The sequence below is a fragment of the Scomber scombrus genome, chromosome 2 (genome assembly GCF_963691925.1).
Source record: "Scomber scombrus chromosome 2, fScoSco1.1, whole genome shotgun sequence".
In the NCBI taxonomy this organism is placed as follows: Eukaryota; Metazoa; Chordata; class Actinopteri; order Scombriformes; family Scombridae; genus Scomber; species Scomber scombrus.
Window position 1 is genome coordinate 8868453 of NC_084971.1, and position 20331 is coordinate 8888783.

At 39.9% G+C, this 20331-nt stretch overlaps 1 protein-coding gene across 2 annotated transcripts; it reads left to right on the forward strand.

The window, feature by feature from the left end:
* Window positions 1-689: 689 nt before the first annotated feature.
* On the forward strand, window positions 690-19573 carry LOC133993018 (bMERB domain-containing protein 1-like). 2 transcript variants are annotated; one of them, XM_062431846.1, is made up of 6 exons: window positions 690-1281; window positions 12177-12297; window positions 15354-15427; window positions 17860-17974; window positions 19276-19374; window positions 19474-19573. In XM_062431846.1, the coding sequence occupies exons 1-6, from the start codon at window positions 978-980 to the stop codon at window positions 19571-19573; spliced, it is 813 nt and encodes a 270-aa protein (XP_062287830.1). In that variant the 5' UTR covers window positions 690-977. The 2 variants fall into 2 exon arrangements, with proteins under 2 accessions (XP_062287830.1, XP_062287839.1); XM_062431855.1 differs by lacking the exons at window positions 12177-12297; window positions 15354-15427; window positions 17860-17974; window positions 19276-19374; window positions 19474-19573 and adding exons at window positions 3128-3198; window positions 3606-3635; window positions 4179-4819.
* Window positions 19574-20331: the final 758 nt, after the last annotated feature.

A 20331-nucleotide genomic window follows, 5' to 3' on the forward strand; every position in this document is an offset into this window, starting at 1 on the left:
ACATTGTCAAGAAGATCATAATTCTACTTTATGTTTATTTTTGAGGTCATAGTGGGTGATGGTGGTATACCAGGGTGCATTATATTGAATGGTGTTCCTAATATTTTGTCCACTCCATCAACATACATGAGGGGGGGGCAAAATATTAGGAACACCAGTCAATATAATGCACCCCAGAGTCAGTACGTCACCACCACTTAATACGACCTCAGTAATAAACATAACGTAAAATTATCATTTTTCTGACAATGTTACCAAAAACTGAAAATGTAGAATTTCAAAATAGTAGAATTTAAATCAGAGCTGTTGTATTGGATTGAATTAGATTGCACAGGTGTACATAATGAAGTGACCTGTGAGTGTATATGTATAGACCCATCCTCAAAAGACTGCTGTATCTGTCGGGCTCTGTTACACACAGGTCATTTGACAGGCAAGTAAGCTACAGAGAGTGGTAACCTAAGACTCCATTTAAAAACTAAGCCAATCACTGCCGATGAGTCATTGTGATCGGGGCAGCCCCCCCTCCCCTTTTTGGATGCACTTGATCTTTGCTGATGTTTGCTGAAGGTGGTCCTGAGCAGTGCTCCTCCCTGCAGCTGTGCTGTGATTGGTTACGTAACGAGGGGCGTCGCGTAGTGATGCTACGCAGAGAGAGCTGACCGAGCCAGTGAGAGCGGACTGTCAGGGCCCGTACCGGGTGTCGGATGGTGCACCACAAGCAAGTATCCTGTCTAAAGATTTATATGACTTTATAACGTCAGTTATATGATAGACATACCCTACACTTTATTATTGATGAAGGTTATGAGCGTTTTACATGGAAAACCGGACGGACATGTACAGTATTTGTGATGCCGTGAAGATAACCAGACAGACGACGTTTGTCCAGCCGTTACCGTAGTTACCTTTAACTCCAGCTAAGCTCACATTACTTCATATTTCTTTTTTATTTCTTCGACGTTAACTGTAAAATAATGCGGGAGGCTTTTTTGAGACACGTCCGTCGGTTCCCGTGGGTCACCAACGTCACCCTGTACGGCTGCCTGTTCGCCGGTGGAGACTTCGTCCACCAGTGGTTTTCCCACCGGGAGAAAATGGACTGGAGCCACACGCGGAACGTCGCAGTGATCGCGTTCAGTTTCCATGGCAACTTCAATTTCTTCTGGATGCGGTTCCTGGAGCGGAGGTTTCCCGGGAATTCCCTTGGGATGGTGATGAGGAAGCTGGTCCTGGACCAAACCACGGCGGCGCCCTTGGCTACCAGCGTCTTCTACACAGGTCAGCTGACAACCCGGCTAACCCCGGGAACACCGAGATCCTCCCGGGCAGTTAATGGTTAACTCCCAGACACACACACACACACACACACACACACACACACACACACACACACACACACACACACACACACAGCAGTGACAGCACATACCTGTCAATTTGTAACTCGACCTCCTTTTTGTGCTTCGTCATGTAGTGTAAAGGTCAGCATGACTAGCAGAGGTCACATGAAAGACATATCAGAGCAGAGGTGATGTGATTGATTATCCAGGCAGATAAAGTTCAGATAGTCCCCACAGGAACTGAGAACAATAATAGACACCTGCATAGTGATGCATGACAGTCAGTAACTTCATAGAGCAGTGGTCTCAAACCTGTTCACAGCAGGAACCCCTAAACTGTCACAAATTAGACCACAGATCCCCATTTGATGCGATTTTGTCCCAGGGATCCCCATCTGATAAGACACTAAGGTGCTTTTAGATGTTTTATTACTGAAAGTGTGTGAAACCCATGACCTAAATAGTCATACATTCTGTCAAATTCAAATTCACAGGTTAGAAAACCTATATTGTCAAAGCAGTACAGAACATTAACATTGACAGATGATTAATAATAAACATGAAATACTATGCAAATACCAATAACAATATCATAGTAAGAGACATAGATGTAATCACTCAAACATCCGCTACAGAGCTTGCTTTTCTATGGTATGACAACATTTAACATATTTTGCAGCTATGACTGCCCACTGACTTTTCATACATAGGGCATTTTCTGAGAATCAGGGAGATGGATAAACTCATGATATATATATATATATATATATTATTTATTTTTTCAAAGAAAACCTTTCTCAAATCCTCATATCTTTCACAGTATAGTCAGAAGTGAGATGCTGTGTCCACCTCTCTTTTGTGACAAATTGAACACAGTCTGACTTCCCTGGGTAATCTGTTCTGCCTGTGACAGCCTGTTTCTATAGCCTGGCTTTGTCCACTCAGCCTGTACATTTTCAGCATTTTATTTTTCTATTAGTCACGGTGGTCAGGTACTCTGCCACCATGTACTCTCTGTTTAGGGTTAAATAGAACTCCAATTTACTGATTTAGTGATTTGGTGATTTTGTTCCAATATTTGATTTTTTTGTCTTTGTTTTGAGATGATTTGATTGGGCTAGATTGTCACTCTGTCACTTATGAGTGGAATTAATTATAGTGAAAATGTATTATCCCACTTTTTTCTGGGGACCCCTTAGAACCCCTTCAAGGATTCCTTGAGGTCCCTGGGCTGCTCTTTGAAAACCATAACTGGACTAGGGTTAGGGTTAATATTTATGAGTATTTCTTTGTCTGGGGTTGGAAACTGTGACAGTGGAGAAACTAATGAATTGCTGATGCTCCAGAAAAACTGTAACGAGTGTGGGAAATAATTATTTCCACTATGCGTAGCAGCAGCCAGTACTGAATACAGTACAAAATATTACAGGCTTGCTCATGAGCAGTCATTCAGATATTTAATAAACATAAATTGGCATAAAACAGGTGCATTAGCCTCAGAGTAATTCAATATATGTCTCTAAAAAAACAAAACAGACACTCATAATTGTAAATTACAATGTAATAAGCAAATAACATCCGTATTTCTTATGTTTAATCACTGTATTGATAATGTATTGCAATAAAACATGTTGTAAACTTTGTACCAGTTAAACGCATTAATTACATAGTACAATAAGTCATGACATGTTCTCTTCTCCTTTAAGACATACTGCGAGTCTTTGAGCAAGCTTTTATTCAGTCAGCGAGATAATAAAGTGTCATTTGTTGTCTGTGTCAACCAGGCGTCAGCTTCTTGGAGGGCAAAGAGGACATCACGCAAGACTGGAGAGAAAAATTCCTGAATACATACAAGGTGAGTGCGAGCAGAGACCGTCTGTCACAACAGTCTGCCAGCATCACCTTCGAGCGCTCCCTGCTAAAAAAAAAAAAAAATGCTGTTGATTTAGCAGTGATGCGTTGTGACAGTTAGCTTGTTGAAGTGTGCACTCATATCCCAAACTGATTGGTGTGTCCTGATGACAGTTTATGAACTGTGTATCCATATTTCTTTGTACACGTCATTTTCTTAATGTATTATGTATGAGTTGGTTTTGGGTGAGCTCTACTGACAGCTCTCTGGATGAAGTTATTTAACTCTTCCAACAAGTCACACACCTCTCACTCACAAAAGTTGAAAGTAAATTAGATTTTAGAGTTTTTCTTGCCTTGTTATGAGTCTAATAATGATTTGTGGTACTTTCTGTTTGTCTCTCTTTTCAGACGGGACTAATGTTCTGGCCATTCATGCAGGTAAATATGAAAATCTCTCATGAATGGATGTTCATTCTTAGCCACTTGACAATAAGCTGTGAAGAAAATCTAAGCTGAAAGGTCGACTATATAATGATTCACAGCTGTCAGCCACATTTCACAGCTTCATGATAAGCCTAACATGTGGGTTATTAAGTGGACTTTTGAGTTTGAGCTTAAAAATCCTCAGTTTTCTCACATGTCTTTATTTCCATTCATTTCAATGGCTGGTATGATATTAAAATGGCCCAGTCTCAGTGCTTTTGCATTTTGATCAAATTTGAAAGGTAAAACTGTCTTTAAATATTAGACCTATCCCAGTTATCACAGTAATTGGGATGAATCTAATGTGACAGACTGACAGAGTGGGTGCTTTATAGTTTAAATTACATGAACACATTTTTCTGAGTTGAGTTACTGGATGAGATCTTACAACACATAAATGATTTATCTTTTTGAAAGTAGTATTCAGATAACAAATTCTGAATTATTCATACTGGTGTAAAAAAGAGCCGTGGTGTAATCTGTGTCTGTCTCCCTCAGTTTCTGAACTTCGCCTTGGTGCCTCTGTACGTGCGGACCACCTTCACCGGCTGCTGTGCCTTCGTCTGGGCCACGTTCCTGTGCTTCTCCCGTCAGAGTGGTGACGGCACGGCCAGTGCTGCCCTTGCTTGGTTGTTCCCCCCCAAAGAGGATTTAGCAGAACCCACACAGGAGAACGTAGACTCCAAAGATAAAGCAGATCCTCCCAAAGAGGAAACAGTAGTATCTAAACCGAAACAGAACTGAAACATGCAGAACCAGGCGGCGTAATGGATGGAGACACACAGGAACAACCTCATGGCACTTGTGCGTAGCTCAATGGTTGATGTTGCAGTAACATTGCCAGGGTCAAAGGTCAAAGTCTCACTGGGGTCAGACTTAAAAATGTGCATCCCCATGATACGTTAAAGTGCTTTGGGAAGTGCAAATGGAATGTATACACAGTATATTTTTCAACATTCTTACAACATATCAGCTCTGTAGAAAAATGTAATTCAGTCCTACCCTTCCATCCCACAGTGAATTATCTCAATGACTTATCCTCATTGGGGTTTGTTTGTTGTTTTCATAAATGCAGTATTGTGTTATAACATTTACAACATAAGCCTGTCCATTATTCTATTGGTCCATGCTTAGTAATACTGGAAGGATTTATTCAGATTTCTGTGCCTGGAACTGAAGCTGTGATGATGGAGAAATGTTTGATGAAGTGTTTCCTCTGATTTACATCTAAATGAAAAGAGTTATATCCACTATGTGGAGTGGCAGCTAACTTTCTAGATTAGACTTTTAGCTTCATAAAATTTGAGCCAAATTAGAAACATTTAAAATATCACAATTTCTCCCTCAGCAATAGAGCTTAAGACTGCTACGACTGCAACAGAGTGCCTGATCTCTAATATCTGTAAGACCATCTGCTTTGGCGTCAGTTTACACTCTGGTACAAGTGCCAAATACAGACAGGTACCAGTTATGTATTAAATTATCAAATACATAACTACGTTTATTATCATTTATATCTAAGTACTTTATATCAACACATTAGTAGGACAATTGCAATAACAGCAAACAAGGACCATGATTCAACTGAGCTATGCAAACATAAAGCGCCCAAAAAAACACTAAACCATATCTGAAAAATACACCATATTTTGAGCTATTTCTCTTCATAATTTAATATTTTAATATTAAGGTACTACTGAAGATTACTTTGAGTTTGTTTAATGATTAATGAACGTTGTGTCAAAAACATCCACATACTTGAACATAGAAAACGCCTGCTTGTGTTTGTGCTTTATGTTATGTATGTTAAACTGTGCATGCTCTCTCTTTTCTGTCTTTGCACCATTTCCTTATTTTTCAATGGAGTTTGCTATTTTATCCATTTAAAAAAATATATACCTCTTATAGTTTTCCTTGCCTTCAGTGATTCTTGACATTTTAAAATCAGATGCCTCCACCACGCAGCTCTCTGCAGAGGTCGTTTTTTATAAATATAGCATCCAGCTCTGCAAAAGAGTTGAATGTTATTACTTATGTATAGAATTTAAAAGTTTAACGCAAACTTTTTTTTTTCTGTCCCAAACTTCTGCATTAAGTTGTGTTCCCATTTATACTTACAAATCCTGACGACACTAATGTAGTTGAATCGAAAATGTAGTTTAGACAAGTGTGTTTATTTAATCTGCCTCACAGAAGTGAATTAATGTTAAGAATAATTTTATAATATATTTAATTTGTTGTGTTTTAATTGGGGTATAGATAAACAGTGTAATCCCTACAGCTGTTTAATCCCTTTTATCAGATATTGTTTGAATTGCATATTGAAGTATAATTTAATATTAATGTACTATTGGTGTTCAAGTTGTACGTTTCTGACATATTAATTCCTGTTTATTTGTATGCTGACACTGAAACTGAAAGGTCAAATCAGTGAATATTCCCTTTTGTTCATATCAGCAATGTGCAATGTTTGAACTGAAAACATGGAAAATGAACCACCACTTCTCTATTTAAGTACAAAATGAAATTCTGTCAATTATTTTCTGACTGGTATTAACAAAGAACAACAATTAGATCAGTACTGTTGATTGTAATGTATTGGGGAAATGATTTGATCACATTTTGCACTATAGTTGCACTAACTGTAGTAGAAATAAATTATATTTATTGAATAAATTGGAAACATCCATTTAATTAATTGTGTGTCTGTTTGTACAAGCATATCGCTATAGCAACGCAAATTAAATCTGTTGTTACTGAACTGGGGTTATATACAGGTTTCATGTATAATACACATGATAAGGATACATTACTATGAGTAACTACTGTCCAATCTCTTTAGCCAAACTTTAATTATACCAAAAATATTAGTGAAAAGAAAAACACTTGTTATAGATGAGCTGATCAAACTAAAACAGGCTTCATGAAAAATCAACTTCAATCTGATAATATAAATGAATATATCCATCTTTCTGCAGCTGTCTTCACGCTGGATGCTACAAAAGCATTTGACAGAGTGGAATCATTTATGTTCAAACATCAGAGAAGATACAGGTAGATACAACTTTATTCAGTGGATTTGTCCTTTACATCAATCCAAAAGCATCAGTACAGACTATTCAACACATTTAAATAAATCATTCAGTCAGCAAGGCTTTCTAGCATCTGCACTAATATTCAATTTCTTAATTGAACTCTCCTCAACATTCTCCTAATTGTCTATAACTCTCTCCACGGTCTCACCCCTACAACCCCTCTCAGGGTACAAAGTCAACAGGCCTTTTTCACTGAATACAGTTTGACGTGTCGCAGCAGGGGAAACCACAGGAGTAAATAATGAAATTAATAATGATTGAATTCCACTGAGCTGCTTTGATTTGAAGGTCCTGGTATCATTATGGTTCACTGAACAGAACAAGACCCCTCAGTAATTAGTAACACGTGCTAATCCTGCAATGACAATGAAAAAGAGCTATAGGGGTAAATCAGGGTTAATCCCATAAATAACCCATGTAATATCAGATATTAGAAATAATTTTTAAATTGATACGAAAATCTTGTAATTTTTGTTTCTTATAATTTGTTCCATATTCCAGGTAGAGAGATACTGAAAGCCTGCAAAAAATATTTGGATGTTAATATAAAAATAAAGAAAAAAATAACTGGACTGAATGGATATAGAAAAAGATAATGGACATACTCCACATGCCATCTGTTTCAAGACTCATAATGAGCTGAGTCCAGATGATAATAATATGATATTTAAAAAGCTGAATATCTCAATGACATCACACTGCGTCATGCTATAAATAAAACTATATCCATAGAAACAGTAGATGAAAGCACACGTGTGACATTGGTTCAAAAATATAATGACAAGAGGATATGAATACTTGATTAAGCTGATGAAATCAACAGATCACTTTCATTCAACAAAAATAAATGAAGATTAAATTTATTGCCCAAAATGTTGCATTGCTGAAGCATCATTGCCGCTCAATTATAAACTATTGTGTTGATTCTAAAACACCAACCTGCACAGAGCCATTCAGTGAGCCAATTAATATTATTAAGATCATTTACCCTCCAAAATAAACAGCAAGATCCCACAGAAACACACTGTCTTGTCAACATGTAATCAAAAATTTCCATGTAATGCATATTCTTATTGTTGTTGGTCCTGCTGCTATTATTAGTGCTGGTGATATGAAGATGTTTTTTTGTTTAAAAGTTATCTTGGGTGTGTTTTGGCTTGTGTTCAGAGAGAAATATTACTCACCACTACGTATTACTCATCATTAGGTGCAACTGCAGTCCTGTCTCCATCTCTTATGGGAATATTGAGCACAACATATTCTTTGAAAGGCCTGCTTGGGTGCTGTTTGGCTTTCTTCTGCAGCCTATTGTGCCTTAAATTCACAGTTTTCAACCTCTCTTTCATTCTGTCTCAACCTTTCCCTGCCTCCATGAAACTGAAGCTTTTGAAGCCTATTAATAAAGTTGTTTCTTAATGAGTTAAAAGGCTCCAGTCTTACTTTCTAATTATAAATCCTTCAGATGTGTACAAGAAGAGCTTTGACATCTTCAGGTAATCAAAAAACAAAACTCTGATGCAACTGTGGGTCCATTGTTTTGTTTTTAACGTCATCTCAGCGCCAGTGGGTGTCTCCCAAGTCTTCACCTCCCTGCGAGCACTGCGCATGCTCCCTGAATCCTCATCTCCATCCACACGTCGAGGGACTTGAACGCCCGAATAAAGATGCTCAACGTCTCGGGTCGCTGGAGCCTTGTCACCGGGTGAAACGGAGTGCTGTGGGAGGACGCACACATACATGCACACACACACACACATACACACACCAACACACACACATACATAGGACGCGTGTAGATTTAGCAGAGGTGGTTTCTCTCCACAGACATGGAGCTGAAGAAATCTATCTCGGATACCGAGCGTGCACTCAGGAGCTACGGCGCCGTTTCGGAAACGGCGTGGACAACGGACAAAGGTGAGCGTCATGCAGGGAGATATGATGTTGATTTACCGCTTGGAGTCTGTTTTTTTTCCCCAGCATATTTTGCATTCTCAGAAAACCCAGCCTGCAGTTTGCGTTGAAACGGTCCATGCGTGACTCATTCAGAGGTTGGGATATAGAGCGCTGCTTTGCTGTTAAAAGGCCTGATAATTCCCCTGCATGCACACTACGACCACTGCGAGGTTTGTGACAATAAACAGCAAGACCAGCGCATTGTCAAACTTGTGTGTGTTGTTTGCTTCAAGCCTGAGCTGATGCAGAATCAATACCCTGGAAGAATATTTGAGTGTTATGTAAAAATGAAGGGAAGTTGACAGTTTTGGTTCAACATAAAGTGCATTCCTCTTCTTCTTTTTTTTAAATCATTATTTTTTAAGGATCTCTTTTAACTGTAGTGATGTATCATATGTAATGAGAGCATATGAACAGTTTCTACTGATATAATAACACAACACCACAGACTCAAACATGGTCACAAAGCTTAGCACACACAGTTTCAGCTAAATATGACACATTTTAAACCTGCAGAGCCATTGAATTAGATGTTTTAATTTTTCTATTATTTTTTCCAATTACTTTCTCAATTATTGGTTTTTCGTTTGGTCTATAAAATGTCAGAAAATAGTGAAAGATGATGACCTGATGATGTTTAAATTGCTTGTTTTGTCTGTGACTGATCAGTCCAAAGCCAAAGATATTCCATTTACACCAATATAAAACAGACAAAAGCACCAAATCCTTACACTGGCAAAGCTGGAATTGAAATGTTTGCCACTTTTGCTTTTTAAATGATGATAATTGTCAATTAATATTCATTCAATTGATAATTTGTCTAATCATTTCAGATGTAAATACTACCACAGACAAACTTGAACAAATATAATGACCGTTATATGCAGCAGAGCCCTTGTATTAGATGATTTTATCATTTTGTCCTGTTACAAAACCTTCAGTGAGAAAAGCTGATAAATGACGCATGTGTTGACAGAAGCAACAAAGTGATGACGTCCCCTCAGACGTGTCCTTCCACTGAGGATAACTCATCACATGGGAGCAGGGTGAGAAGAAACTTCCAGATTAAGTCAGAGAAGGGGGGTGGGTGGGAATGCAGTGGATATTTTTAGAAACAGATCCAGCCATGTCTACACACACACACACACACACACACAGACGGCCAGAGCCAAAAAAAAAACAAGAGAGGTAAAGCTGAGCGAACACTCCCATAGGCTCATCGCTTCTTTCTAAAATAAAGACAGATAATACTTGTGATCACCATCTGGTTTTTTTTTTTACTTTTGAGGGAGGGATGTGGTGGGGGGGGAGGGGGTGTGGTCCAGAGGCGGTGTGTGACAGCGTGACTGCAGGATGTGTCAGGGGCGTCTGCAATGGATGTGATACAGATGCTGATATTTCCCGGTTGTCGTGCCCCATGTGGCTTCACCATCCAGGCTCTCCAGGCTGTTTATTCCTCATTAAATCATAATCCTACCTTGCACTCATCAGGCAGTTGGTTTGAATGAGACTAATTAGAAAATTCAAGCTGATTAATTAGGAGTAGACTGGTTTAGGCTACGTCTGCCTGTGATGCTTGTGCAGGCCCGAAAGTTTGGTTTTCACCTCACCTGTCCCTGGTGAACCAGCAGCTTTTAATTAGGGCTCGTTCCTCCTAACACCGATTATGGATGTGAGTAGCTTGCTCAAATGAGAGAGGAACTGTTAAGACATTATCTTGCTGGCAGTCGGCCACTCTAAACGGTCTGGTTGAGACAAAATGCAGCTTAGTCTCATTGATGGCGAGCACATGGCTGTGAGGGAGGGAGAGGAGTGTGCAAAGACAAACAAGAAAAAGAGGAAAAGATGAAAGCGATCAAAACATATTTCTTAAACTTCACATCATGCTGTGTGTTGTATCGTGCTACGGTTCACCTTGTGAGCAAACTTTGTTGTTATTGTCAGCAGACGCGTTGGGGTGATGATTCAGTATCAGTGAGGCACAAACAACCTGGGTCCTCCTGTGCTGGCTTCTGTCTGCTGTGGTGAGTCAGCTCCGTTGCCAGCGAGCATCCGTGGAAAGCAGCATAAACGTAGACTGCAGTTCATGTTGCTGCAGGAGGACGAGGAGCAGATCCAGTCCTCTAATATTACAAGACGCACTGTGGATCAATGTGCCACACGTCACTTTTGACCGCTCAGGGTTCAAGAGTCATGCATATAGGTTTTTTACTCCTGTGTATGAAATCAGCCAGTCACACGCACAAATGTGAGCTTCTCCTTTTATGCATTCCTTAGCGATTTCTATTTTTACAGGACACTGACAGGAGGTATCAGCCTTAGCTGGGTGTGTGCCTTCCCTTCTCTTGTCTACTTGTGGTGCATTTGCTTGCACTGTGAAATATTCATGTTCTGCACAAAAGTGGAAAATTTCAGGTCAGGCCTTTGTTTAACAGTTTTCAATGTACATGAATGGGAATATTAGGAGCTGGTGCTGAAGGACATGAAATAAAAGTCCTAAACAGGAGGAAACCAGGACACCTTTGATTGTCAAAATGAACTTCCACTGATCCACACTTAAAAATCTTGGAATATATGTGTATCTGAAAGATGCCATTAAGGTCACGAGGTGGCCACAGTTGCCACAGGTGCTGCAGCATTAGCAGTGGTCAGTACATTGATTAGTGTGATGAGTGTTTGGTCAGAGTAGAGAGTATTTAGCGGTTGCAATGTCTCTGCCTGCTCTTGGCAGATGGGGAGTGTGAGGTCAGTGGTCCAGATGAGGGAGGAGATAACCCAATCAGCATAAAGTCACAGCTGATCATCGATCCATATTAAGGTTTTTCCTCTCTTGTGCCTCATCGGACACTTAGACAACCTCATCCTATTTTGAAATCCTGCTTTTTCTTCACAGCGAGCACATATTTTTACCTCATCAGCGACAGTTAACGATTTAGCAAACTACTTCCACCAAAGGATTTACAGCAGTCATTTGTGTCTGAAGCCCTGCTGCAACTGTTAACTTGGAATCACCTGAATCACACACAGGCTGCTTTCTATCCAAACATCAAGTTCTTGGCTGCTGTGAAATGACACGTCACAGAGAGAAGAGGTGGCTGATGCCAAGAAGCTGACAGTATGATGAAGTTTTCACGGATAAAAAAAACAACTAACTAAAATAGACTAATGAGAATGAATGCATTTGTCACTAGAAATCAAAATAATTTCTGATTAACGTCTCAAATCAGATGCAGACGTTGTGCCACTGGATTCTGTAATTTGGCCATGTTTAGTTCTTTCTTTCTCCTCTGTAATTTAAATTAGCCAACAGGCCTCAAACTGAGCACTGTATTGCATAACAGACGGGTCTAAAGCAGAGCTCTTCCTTCTGTTTTTAAGGACTCATGATTCCTTCCTGTCTTTCTTTCTCGTTCCTCCTTTTTCACGTTTACCTCCATCTGTCTCTCAGGGCACTCAGATGTGTCCATGGCAGAGAGCACCATGTCTCCAGATGAGATCGAGGTGGAGATGGCTCGAATCCAGCGCCTGCGAGAGGTTTTGGTGCGCCGGGAGTCAGAGCTACGCTTCATGTGAGTTTTCTGAATTGTCAATTTCTGTGTTCTTGTAAAAGCATTCCTAATAGAGTATGACAGATCTGATCCATACAATGCTGCTGTCCTTGACTGGATAACGAGGTTTACTCTGTTGCTATGGCGCCTTTGCCACTCTCGGGATGTATTGCAAAGGCAGTCGAGTTTATTTCCATGTGACATAAGTAAGCTGCCCATTTGTCCATTGATTATTCAAGTTATCTATTTCCCCTGTCCCTTGCTGCCTTTATCAGATGAGTAGGTCTTATCCCAACATGGATGTGGATAATCTAATCAAACAAACACTGTGGGTGCAGAACATTTTGTTAAGTAATAATCTGCGGAGACATTTGAAAACAGATTGTGAGACCATGTGAATTTATCAGCCATCCGAGGTCTCCCCATGTCCTTTAATTTATAATCATGATAAACTTTATATCTAGAGCACAATTCAGCACACATTTTTTAACTCTTACAAAGTCATCAGGGTCATTTACATTTGAGAGCTGTAAAAACACCCTACACACATTTGTTTAGCTGAACCTTTCCTCATGTGACCCACAGTATACAAAATTGGAAATATAATGCATTTTGTTTTAAATTTTAGTTTATTAAAAACATGGCATTCACCATATTTTATCAAATGTTCTCCTGGACCATTAAATGGTGACTGTGAATGTAATTTTTTCCATAAGATTAATCAAACATGTATTAATGACTGATGGGGGAATTTATGAATGTGAATTGGTGTCTAGACTAATTATGAGTCAGAATATGAACAGTATGTAAGGGTTAATACTAAAACATAAAAATCCATGATAAATTAAATGAAATAACCAGTTGGTGAAAAACAGAAGTGTCTTGAAACTGAGTTTAGAAGTGTCAACAAATTAAGAGTGAAATGGCAACTTTATCCTGAAATAACTATCCCAACATTACAGGTAATGAGCAGGATGGTTATACAGTATGACTCATGGATCAGGTATTTGATCTGCATCCCCTCCTGGTTATTTTATCCACAAACAGTTTTCTCAGTTGATTTTTGGCATTAGGATACATCTAGATATCACGACACTGTGATGGAGGATTTTATAAGATATTTGACACTCAGTGAGTGAGTGCAGTTCTGTTGTTGCTGAACTGACATAACGTCTTCTGTCACCATATCAGCTTGATTTTGTTATAATGTGAAGCAGATGTGTAGTTTTTGATGAAAGTGTACTCTAAATGAACAACATTACACAACATTACACAAAGCTGAACTGAAACTGTGTCACCTGTATTGACATAGTATTAAACTGTCTCAGCACTGTAACATATTGAGCTGAACAGCGTAGTTTGTGGGTTATTACACCCCTAACATCTGCAGTGCGATGGTTGAAGTGTCGGGTGATACACATTTCAGAGTAAGCTCAGTTGATAATGTTAGTTCACACGCCCACTCGAAAGGCTTCATTAGGCCGCCACGCTGCTTATTGCTTACGTCTCTGTTGTCAGGCTCCCTGTGACTCAAGACGGCACATAAACACACACACACACACGCGCACATACACACACACAAGCTGGCAGATGGAGTGTCAGAGTGCAGAAGCTGCTGGAATCCACTGATAGCACTGAGAGAGTTGAACACAAGGCAGAGCCAGGGAAACAAATATAGGGAGGGAAGGGAGGGGTCAAGGGGGAAGAAGAAAGAGGAGGGAGGTGTGAAACAGAGCAACGTGGATACATGCAGAGAGAGGAGGAGGAGGAGGAGGAGGAGGAGGAAGGAGGCTGTGGATGAGTCATCGGGCTGATCTATCACAGGGAGAATGAAATCTGTGGTAGCTGTCACTGTTCGCACAGAGAGAGAGAGAGAGAGAGAGAGAGAGAGAGAGAGAGAGAGAGAGAGAGAGAGAGAGAGAGAGAGAGAGCGGGAGAGAGAGAGAGAGAGAGGGTGGCAGGGATTTAGGGGAGAAGAGGGGAAAATGTCGTGGCTCCGAGGTTGAGACGTCAGGGCTGCAGGAGGCTCAGAGAGCAGCGTGGTTTGATTTGTGTTACATGTTTTCCATCTGCACATACACCTCCTGTAGTGTGAGGGCAGGGCCTGAGGTTGTGATGTCTTAATAACAAGTACAAGAGATTTTTCCTTAACAGTAGGAGAGTGAAAATACGTAGATATTAGTACTGGTTTGATAATCAATAAGCAGTTTTGACTTTTGATAATTGATTAAAAATATCAAACATTCACCAGTTCCAGCTCCTGAAAAGATATGAATATTTTTAAAAACTTTTTTAATATAATTGTGAATTGAATGTTTTTGGACTGATAAATCAGGGGCCCATATTACCAGCTGATATTATCACATATGTATTGCATAAGCATATCCATAAGAAAGAAGCAGAGAAATGCCAAATACATGGTTGAAGTAATCTGGAAACAGTGTTGCTATTTATGAATATAATTAGTGAATTAATTGACTAGATGATTAACATAAAAATAATCAGCAACAATTTTGATATTTGATTAATGGTTGAAGTAATATTTTAAAGAAATGCAACAACAAAAAAACTTAGCTGTGACTATCTGTTGTCATTCGTTAGGTTCTTTTTTTATGCTATTTTCATGCATTTTTTTTGACATAACACTTAATCAAGAAAATAAATCACAGATCATTTAATAATGAAAATAATTATTAGTTGCGGCACTATGGTATTTGGCTTTTTACATTTCACCTGTTTGTATATATCAGACATTTCCCAGGGGGGCTCCAAACAGTTTCAGGGGAGCCTCAGTGAATGGAAGTGAAAAAATATGACAGTATTTATTACATTAGTTATCAAAAGCTGAAAATATAGAATAACCTAAATGTGTGATATTTACATTTTATTGCTAGAAGTCTTTTGCAGAGATTTTTCAGCCATGACTGCTCTTCTTCCAGTTTTCCCCTCTGTGATATAACTCATTCTAACATCGCTGCAAACAGATCAAGGTTTTTAAAATGGAAGCAGTTAATAATATCTGTTGTTCTTTAATCTGATGGAAAACAGTGATTCAGTTTTATTTTATTTCTCTCTAGGATGGATGACATTCAGCTCTGCAAAGACATCATGAGTTTAAAGCAGGACCTGAGACAGATTGTCGCAGTACCAGGTATATTTCAAACACTCACACACACACACACCCACGCACGCACGCACGCACGCACGCACGCACGCACGCACGCACGCACGCACGCACACATATGCCTTATGTCTCAAAAACCATCATCTAGAAACCAGCCTGTAAGCTTTTCAGGAAATAACCCTCCCAGAAAACTGTGTACGCTCCCAGTTTGGACTCGACCGAAAATAGAGTTTTTGGCAGAAACTGCTTCTTTTTGCAGCTCACCAGATACCCATAACCCCGGCAGGCATCACATTGATTTATAGGAAGTGTCGTTACATTAAACTCTGCAGGATTGATTGTAAGTCTCTCGGATGTGGTAGAGTTATGAGGGAGAGATAAACACACATGCATCATCGATATGAGAGCAATATGAGCTGAGGGAAGATTTCCAGGTAAAAGTGTCTAAATGAATTCCTGCAAACACTAATTTTTGCTCCCTGGATACTCGCAAGTGACCAAGTGTCACTTTAACTCCACAGTCAGTTGCAGTGCTGTCTGTGTCTGAAATGCAGTAACAACGTCCTGAGATGGTTCGCTGACGTCACACATGCATCACAGAGGGAAAGCACACTCCCTCCCTAAGTATTTACATCATGAGTCAATGTGTGTGTGAGCAGGAGAGACTGGGTGTCGTGTTCAAGGACTTATACGCAACGTGACATGTGTACACTGTCAATCACAGAGCTTTTGCTTCTCTCAACTCTGAAATATAGAGTGTGGACAAAATAACATAAGGGCCTGATAAAGTACTTAAATCCCTTACAACAGCCCTGCAGTGAAAACAGAACTACTGTTATGAGGCTTGTGTTTGAGTCCACTGTGAGAAAGGTGTTGATTCACTCTGTGGTCATTTCTAATGTCAGGGTATTGTGATGTCCTCATTAACACCAGAACAATTTGTGATTAACAATTTTCGTTTATTCAGATAACTGTTCAATTCAATTTTCTATAATTTTTCTTATTTTTCAACACGAGGCTCTGAATGTTGTTTCAAGGCTTTCTAGGAATAAAGCTCTGGTAGAAAACTACTGAATCCTTTATTTTTATTCATGTAGGTTGCAGTTAAAGTGTTGTAAAAAATATTGGGCTGTATCTCCCTCTAAAATAACCACCATTTGTAGAATTGTAATTATAGAGTAAAAACTTCCCACAGATTGCGAAAACTACCAAATTTCCAGAAACATGACTCGATAGCAGAGATAGAGTCTGACACTGTGGTCCTCCTATCAGTCAAAGCTTGGAAAAAGGCAAGATAACTTAAAGAAATACAGCATGGACAGACAGGTTGACATTATAGTGATAGTGAGTAATTTGATCAAGAGGACGGTGAGCAACTTCCAGGTCAAAACCAGAATAAGACCTGAGCCATGCAACCTCAATCACCATGGAAACCTGGGAAGAGGATGGGCTACGCACACACAGAGGAAGGAGAGGCCAATTTCATGGCAATCCTCCAATAGCTGTTTTATATATTTCAGTCTGAACCAAAGTGGTGGATCGACCAACCACAACTCCTAGTGTGGCTAAATACACGGACCACCTACCCTCTCTGTTCTCATTGGTTTGCTGGACTGCACTGTATTATATTGCAAAGTGTCCATATTATTTTGTCCATGTGGGATTACTGGTCACCCACGCTGTACACCGTCACGCAAAAACTGCTCTCGCTGACATTCCCACGAGCCAATGGGGCGTCATGAATGCAGTTGTCGGGGGGTTTCAGGCGGCCCATGACTATTCTCCAGCACAATGAGAGTCATGTGACAAACAGAGCCCACCGTCTCTCCCACTCCTCTGACATTGGGATTTATGTGCTGCAGCCATGGTTCGGCATTGTCCTGCCCTCGGGGCGGATACACGATGTAGCTGCACTGCTCCACTTTATTTCCAGATGGGAGAAAAAGCTGATGTTTGCAGTCATTTTTCAAACCCTTTGCCTATAGCCTAGATACCAGCAGCGTCAGACACAGCCTACCTCTGGAGCTGTTTGTGCATGTGTCTGTGTGTGTGTGTGTGTAGATGTACTTTGGTTCCTCTGTTTATGTGTCTTCTTCTATACTTTGGAGTTTTGTAAAGTAAGGCTGGGCAAAGTGGATCTCTGACTGTGAATGCAAATGAATCCATCAAATGGAGCAAAACACTGAGCTTTATTATTTGCATAATTAAGTCAGAGCCTTATTTACTATAAATTATACATGAGGGGAGAATTAAGAGTCTGTTTGTGATGTGACTCATGTGTTTAAGAGCCCACTGACTTTTCTGTGTGAGTGCAGTTTGTTCAAGTCATTTACGGTTAGCTGAACGCACGATATCTGCTTTGATATTTTAGGTCTGCAAGCTTGTATCTCCCTCTGGGCACATTTTTTTTATTTGTTTATGACTTTGCCTTCATTTTCTTTCTTCCTTTCACCCTCCAGAGAAAGAAAAAAACAAGAAGCACAAGCAGCGGGAAGAGGAGCTGATCCTGAAGATTCATAAACTGGTGCAGAAGAGGGATTTTCTGGTGGACGATGCTGAGGTGGAGAGATTAAGGTAGAGCTCACTCCTCTCGCACAATTAATATCCGGAACTGACGTCTCTGGGAGCTTGACTATTCTGTGTGTTCACTGTTTACAGACAGTGTTGCAAAAAGCAGCCGCCGCTGTTTGTTTCTTCATTTGATACACATAGGATGGCCGAGAGGCAGCGGGAAGGAGCCTCATTAGAGTAAATGTGTGGAGCAAATGTGAGCATGTGGGTCACTTCATCATCACAGCACTGCCTGCTGTGTGTGTGTGTGTGTGTGTGTGTGTGTGGGAGACAAACAGACTGATGACTGTGGCTCTGCATTGTCATTTTCTACTTCCATGACGTTGCAGCCACAGATAACCCACTGAGAGACAATTCAGATGATGGATATAAAATGATATAAAATCACAGGCTGGGTTTAAATCACCACCGTGGAGCTTTATGAGCAACTACAAATGATCATTTAAAAAAACCAAGATATACTAGCTCTTCATTTTAATTTGAGTGATTATGACATACTGTAGTGTGTCACAAGAGAAAAGTGAATCAGTTTGTGCCTCTCATGTATTATGATTACATTTCAGGGCTGCAACATTTAGTCCACTAGTCAATTTACAATGATCTTGATAATTGAATAATCTTTTTTTTTTTTCAAAAACTGGCAAAAAGTCACTGATTCCAGTTGTCTTTTGGAATGTGATTGAACAAAAATATGTTGTGAAGAGTAAAGTTGATAATAAAAATAATCATTAGTTGGAGCCATGTTACATTTAAGTCACAGACTTATTTGAGCCATCAGTTTTTCTGAAAGCGACCCAGAAGGTCACTCAACACCGCAGTTTTGGTATTTCAAGAACCCTTTACGATATTTCTGACCGTCTAAAAATATTCTGTCTCCTGCATGATTAGTGACACCTGCTGCTGCTTTAGTTCAGTTCAGTCCAGTCCAGAGTCCATAGCTCAGTGCTCTTGTGAAATGCAAACACTTTAGAGTTTTGGACAAGCTAATAAAAGAGAAAAATGGTTTCGAAAATATTTCCAGAAATGTTCAAAACTGTTACATCCATTCAGTTTACAGCGCAACAAAGTCAAGACTTTTAATCATTTCCCAAGCTGTGAACTTCTTCCTAATCAAAACAAAGATTGTAGCCAGAAATTACGTATCCTGTTGCTCAATTTGTTGGATTATTTTATTACCAGGCATAACTTTACATTATTTTACATTCTTATAAACAAGAACATTTTGAAAACACTTTGAATCAGTTTTGACTTAAAACCCACCTGGTTTGATTGCATTGTATTTACGTTGCTGTATTGTGACTCAGGGAGCAAGAGGAGGACAAGGAGATGGCTGAGTTCCTCCGGCTGAAGCTGATGCCTCTGGAGAAGAAGCTCAAAGCCGCACAAAGTGAGCGACCATGTTTGTAAAAATAAAAATAAAAAATCACAAAGAGGTGCAGTAGTATTGTGCTCACCCATTTCCCTCCTTTTTTTCAATGACTAGATCTTCCAAAGCCCAAGAGACAAGTCCTGGAGCCGCCTCCCAACAAACCATCCATCACCAAGTCAGGAGCGGCCATCATTAAGGACTGCTGTGGAGCCACCCAGTGTGCTGTCATGTAACTGACGGAGACGTGTGACCACACACACTCGCATCGTATCACATCTCATGCCTCTCATCACTTCCTGTCAATCAGAGAACCCTGTTTAGCCTCCCCCAAAAAAACTGTTGAGCCAGGTTTGTAAATACAGTTTCAGCAACGAGGTTTCAGCTAGAGGCCTGGAAACTGATCCCTAATCAGTACTCGAGGGGCTTTTGGAAGTGAGAGAATCATGGGCATTGTAAACACAAAAAAAAAAATCAAATACATACATGTTTTAATCCGGAACAGACAAATATTTTAACATTCCTGTATCATGGTTCAGCATCATGTATCAGAAGAAAAAGCACAATGTCCACGAAGTAAACTACATAGATCCTGGGGTTCTCTGTTCGACAGGAAAAAACATCTGTTATCACATCATGTTTGATGACGGGTATTTATTCTTTCATTCCGGCCCTTTAACGCCAACCAGTGCACCTCTTTCACTTTCAGGAGACCTGCAACTCAGCATTTTTATTGTCACTCCCAACACGTGTGGTTCAAACAAACCACGCAGCTTCCGATTAAAGTGAACAATGAACACTGGTAACTGGAGAAAGAAATAAAGAGATTCAGCCCGTGTGTTCTTTGTACTGGAGCCGAGAGATATTTTTGACTCTGTGCTGTGGCATGAAAAGCAGTTGTAGTTCTCTTATCTTTGGTTCTGCAGTATCTGCTCTTCTGGATATGAAGCTCAGGCAGAGTCAAACAATGTCTGTGGTGGTCAGAAGCTAGAGA